The sequence below is a fragment of the Camellia sinensis genome, chromosome 11 (genome assembly GCF_055761805.1).
Source record: "Camellia sinensis isolate YWXY chromosome 11, ASM5576180v1, whole genome shotgun sequence".
NCBI classification, from domain to species: Eukaryota; Viridiplantae; Streptophyta; class Magnoliopsida; order Ericales; family Theaceae; genus Camellia; species Camellia sinensis.
The window spans coordinates 75,370,091-75,375,827 of record NC_138971.1 but is presented as its reverse complement, the minus strand read 5'-3'; the positions used below and the strand labels follow the sequence as shown (position 1 = coordinate 75,375,827).

The window sequence follows — 5,737 nt, the reverse complement described above, 5'->3', positions numbered from 1 at the left end:
ACCTTGCATGCCTTGCATACATGTCTTGTAATGCCATCATTTAGCCTTAACATGTCTTATGCTTTGAGCCCTTGTTCTAGCATTTTTTTGGCCAAGCTTTGTGAAGCTTCCATGCTTGTTTTGGTATGCTTGAAGTTTGTTTTGGGTTGCTTTGGTCGACCATGGCATGCTTTGTATAGCTACCTTACATTTTGGCTTGTTAGCCTTGAGTTTCGGACCATGTTGCATGCTTAGCCTCTTGAATTGATTGTGACAGAGGTTGAGCCCCATTGTTCGTTTATGTGCATTTAATTCCACATTGAAAATGCACAACTTAGTTTCTTGGGCCATCACGCATTGAAATGCGCGATTGATGGTCCGAGAATCGAGAACCATGTCCCTTTGAGTCATGAACATGATAAGGGATGTGTTGGTGCATACATTTGCTTGAAATGCATTGCCATGCCAAGTTTTGCCCTCTGCTGCTGTCAAAAACAGGTTCTGCAGGAAGTTTTGACCGGTCGACTAAATAAAGTGCTGACCGGCCATCCATTTTTGGCCGATGGATCAATTTGTGGTCGGTGATCATTTCCCTTGGCCGGTGGTGTTCCCCCTCAACCGGTGGTGTCCCACAGCACTCAAAGAAGCAACCCTGGGACTTTGGCAGTCTTCAGAGGAGCAGAGCAGGGAAAACAGAGGCAACTTGTGCATGGTGGTGGGTTTCCAAGAGGAACCGAACGCGCATGCATTGGGCCCTCTTCTCGAGGCTACTTTTACTGTCTTATTAGATTAGTTAATTTCCTTAACTAGTTTAATTTGTCTGTAATAATCAATTAGCTTGTAGGTTAATTAATTGTATTATTCTTTCGGACCCTCCGAGCGAGGGCAATTGTGTAATAAGTGTGCGTAAGTGTGTGTATGTCTCCCAACCCCACGTCTTTCTTCTCTTTTATTTACTAGCTTTCGATGGTTAGTCTAGGGCATATTTAATTTAGCATCCTTATGCTATGCATGCGTGCACCATTCATCAGTATTGCATGCATCGGGCTCGGCACATCATACTAACTGCATAGTATTTCAAATCAAATTTGAATACATGCTATCTGTTGCATTTCACATGTCATCCTTAGATTAGCCGAGCCTATTCTAGTGACATTTTGTATGCGATGCATTAACCATTTTAACATGAACTAGGATCACGCATGATTACTAACTAGTTTATTGTTTTGACTTGGAGTACACTGCAAGTGTTTTATGTTTAACATCTCGCATGAGTGTGAATGTTGATATGACAGCATGCTTACCATGAGGCTAGCTGCTTATGTGATATAACTGCTTGAGTGCCTGTGGATGGAGGTTGAATTACCTAAATTAGAATAATGCACTAAAACTGTGAGTTTTAAGCCCACTAGATAATGGCAAAACCATCTTTTCTAAAGCCCACTTGAGGGTGGCAAAACCTGTATTTTAGCCTACTTGCGAGTATCAAACCATTTTCAAAACAAACATGCAATGTTTTGTTCCAATTTAGGCGATTTGGTGTATACTTGTTTGCTGTGCGCATAACGTAGTAAATCTAGGCTAATAACCGGAATAAGAACGCATAATGTTTTTAAAATCAGATATCATGGTTAGTAGAGGCCGGTCTTCGGACCGGGCGAGAGGGGGTGCTCATAGCTGACCTTCTCCAATTGTACCCAAGTTCCCGAGCCGAAGCAACTTTGGTGATGACGGACACATGGCCTTTGGCATCGAGTCAGGGTTTCCTAAATTCCCCCATTAAAAAAATATTTAGGTGGCGACTCTGTATCTGGCAAAGCAGTCCATGTTTGGCACTTCTTTTCTAAAAATCTGTTTTTCTCAAAACGATTTGCCAGATTTGGACTCTTTGGTTCAGATTAAGAACCGTGACAAAAATCGAGTCTAAATTGTAGCACGAAGACCTCACGCGGGCGCGTCTACAGGGTTCAAAGCCATCCCTCTATACATGTGTATGAAGGATGGCTTCAGTGCCTTCTAGCTGTGCCAGCTGGATGAAAATATCTCCAAAAAGTTGATGAAAAGCTGCCGACCACTTGAAGTGGTCAGCCAGCTACTTGAAGTGGTCGGCCGACCACCACAAGTGGTCTCCCAAGAACAAAACTGGTCGGCCATGGGCAGGAGAAGTCTACACACTGAAAACAAGGTGGTGGTGTGGTGGCCGACCAGAAAAGGTGGCCCAAAGACTAAGGAGACCAGTTGGACGACCAGAAAACTGGCTGGTGAGAAGAAAAGTGGTCTCCAAGGGGAAGAACTGGTCTCCCACTCCCACCCTTGTACCACATTCTAAACAAGGAAAACAAGGTTTGTTCCAAAAAAAAAAAACCAAAAGGGATGCAAGACGAAAGTTCGGGAGTCAAGGCGCGCGGCCGGGAGACTCGAAAACTAGTCTACGAGCATCAAAAGTGGTCTACGATTACAAAAGTGGTCTCCCAGACAACAGTGGCCCTCTAGGCCAAGGGAACAGGGTGTGGTTCGAAAACCAAGCCAAACGGAGAACGTTAAGCGGTCCCCAGACAAGGCGCGCGACCGAAGGCTCTGAAAATCGAAAACTAATCTCCAAGCAGGAAAAGTGGTCTACGACCACAAAGGATGGTCTACAAGACCTCTCCCTCCCTCTAGGGAAGAGAAAACAAGGTTCGGTTGACAAACCGAGCCAAAGCACAAAGAGTTCAGAGGCCCGGAGGCAAGGCTCTCAGCCAAAACTCTGGAAACTTGAAACGAGCACAACATGCACTATCACCGAGCGCTCAATCTATGACATTTGAGTCTTAAAGTCGGTCAAAAATGGGGTGCCTACAACATCATTCTTAACCTCTTTACACATTTGTTATTCACTATGCTATGGCTCACAGTTTATATATATATGTAGGTGACCAAGCACTGGACCAAAGCTAAAGGCACCGACCCAAGCTTTTGTTTTGTCAAGCCAATCTTTGTGCCTCACATCGAGGTCCCGAACTTGCACGAGTTAAGGCTATTTTTGGGGTGATTTAGATTTATCCTTTTTGTTCTTTGCTAATGTAATGGACGTCTAAGACTATCAATTGTACAGTTTTCTTTTTGATGTTGGGAATATGTCCCTATTATGTATTTGCACTTTTCTTTTAAGTGATATATGATTATGGCCACGTGCATGAAAGTTTTTCCGTTCAGATCTTCACAGCTCATTGGACGATGTATATTACTATTGATTGGTTTCCGCTAGCCCTTTTGTATTGTATTATTGTTAAACAGGCCTTTGGTAATCACAGATTACTGGCCAGTTACGATGCTCAACCCATAGCGGCGGGTTTGGGTCGTGACAGAATGGTATCAAAGCACGAGTTATACTGCACACACGGGTCCAAATGAGCTATAGGGTGTCCTAGAAAAGTAATAGGGCATTTCATGAGCATACATAAGTATGTACGGACATGATGTGTGCATATGAATTGACATACATGAATATGAAACCATCTTTCCTATGTTTATTATTACCATGTTTTCTATAGTGAAATGGAGAATGCAAAAAATACAGATGAACCAGAATCGTCCGAAACAAGAATTGCTAGGTTGGAGAGAATGGTTGAATTATTGATTGAGACTTTAAGACAGCAACAAAACCAACAGCCCCCACCTCCTTCTCCACAACTGGTACAACCAGAATTAAATGCCAATGATGATGTGATTGCCTTGATACAAAAGTTTAACAAAATGAAGCCACTGACATTTCATGGAGGTCTTGAGCCACTGAAGGCCGACGCATGGGTCTTAGAAACTGAAAAACTGTTTGAAGTGTTTCCATGTGCAGAGGCACATAAAGTGTTATTGGCTACTTTTACCCTACAAGAAGAGGCTAGACGATGGTGGATGCTTATTCGTGATACAAATAATGCTATGACTTGGGCACAGTTTAAAGAAGCTTTCTACGAAAAGTATTTCTCCCAGTGTGTCCAAGACCGTATGGTGACTGAATTTGAACAACTACAGCAGGGCACCATGTCAATAGCTGAATATGAGTCTAAGTTCACCGAGCTCACCTGGTACGCACCACACATGGTGGATACCGACTACAAAAAGGCTAGGAAGTTTGAGGGTGGACTTAATGTGGAAATCCTGGACTGAATTAATGTCTTGAAATTACTTAAGTATGTGGATGTCCTTGACCAAGCCATTATAGCCGAGGCAAATATGGCAGCATTGAAACAGTCTAAGACACCGGCGACCGAATGGCGGGGTAAGAGACAAAGTTTTAACTTTAAAAAGGGCCGGAACAGTTCATCGAACAAAAAGAAAAACACAGGGTCAACAACCAGTTCTAGCCAAGGCAATAACTCTATACCGCCTTGTTCAGAATGAGGCAAAAGACATAGAGGGGTTTGTTGTAGAATCTCTGGGGCATGTTACAAATGTGGCAAGGTGGGCCATATAGTTAAAGACTGTTCTCTCGCTTCTCAGAATTTCAGTAAACTCGTAGCAAGTGCTGCAGCATCAACTGTTACACCAAAACCCAATTCCAAAGCCACCGGGAAAGAACCTTTGAGGCAAGGCCGAGTGTTCGTACTTGTACCAGGAGATGTGCAAAATACCGAGACAGTTGTGTCAGGTATACTTTTAATTTGTGCTCAAAGTGCTTATATTCTGATTGATTCAGGGTCTACACATTCGTTTGTCTTGCATGCTTTTTCACGAAAATTAAATAGACCACTGGAACCCATGAACTATTGGTTAGTTGTATATTCACCCGGGGGATCTATGACTTGTGCTTATGTGTATCCTGCATATGAGATTGTTATTGAGGATGTACTTTGATTTGTTGATTTGCTACCTTTGAATCTTGATCATTTTGATGTAATTTTGAGAATGTATTGGTTAACAAAATATCATGCCTCCATTGGTTGTGTAACGAAGCAAGTTATTTTTCGTCCACCTGGATTGCCTGAATTTGTGTTTAACGGAGTTGGTGTTGTACCTCCCCTATACTTGATTTCATCTATGAAAGCATTTAAATTGATTAAAAAGGGGTGTAAAAGGTATTTATGTTGTATATTGATTGTGCCTACTAATGTTAAAGCTAATGTGGACAGTATTCCAATAGTCAGAGAATTCCCAGATGTCTTTCCAGATGATTTTCTAGGGGATTTGATTAACAGGGAGATTGAGTTCACCATTGAGGTGTTGCCGGGTACACAGCCAATTTCCAAAGCTCCGAGAATGGCACCTACTGAGTTGAAAGAATTGAAAATTCGGTTGCAGGAGCTATTGGACAAGAAGTTTATTAGGCCTAGTACATCACCGTGGGGCGCTCCAATTTTATTTGTGAAAAAGAAGGATGGTTCATTAAGGCTTTGTATTGACTACTGTGAACTAAACAAGGTGATAGTGAAAAACAAGTACCTGTTGCCTCCCATTGATGACTTATTTGATCAACTACAAGGTGCTCAAGTCTTTTCCAAAATTGACCTTAGATCTGGATACCACCAATTGAAAGTCAAAGCTGAAGACATTGAAAAGACTGTTTTCTGAATGAGGTACGGACATTATGAATTTCTTGTTATGCCTTTTGGAGTTACTAATGCATCTGCTCCATTTATGGACCTTATGAACAGAATTTTCAAACCGTTCCTCGATGAATTTGTGGTTGTTTTTATTGATGATATCTTGATTTATTCCAAGAGTAAGGAGGAACATGAACATCATCTGAGAATTGCTTTACAGACCTTGAGAGAACATAAAC

At 42.1% G+C, this 5,737-nt stretch overlaps 1 protein-coding gene across 1 annotated transcript; it reads left to right on the top strand.

Moving 5' to 3' along the window:
- The first annotated feature begins 3,516 nt into the window (after positions 1-3,516).
- Positions 3,517-4,125, top strand: LOC145802413 (uncharacterized). Its single transcript, XM_082895124.1, has one exon. The coding sequence runs from the start codon at positions 3,517-3,519 to the stop codon at positions 4,123-4,125; it is 609 nt and encodes a 202-aa protein (XP_082751250.1).
- Positions 4,126-5,737: the final 1,612 nt, after the last annotated feature.

Excerpts from the sequence above, each read along its gene's own strand:
- LOC145802413 (XM_082895124.1), top strand. The coding sequence starts at position 3,517 with ATGGAGAATGCAAAAAATACAGATGAACCAGAATCGTCCGAAACAAGA.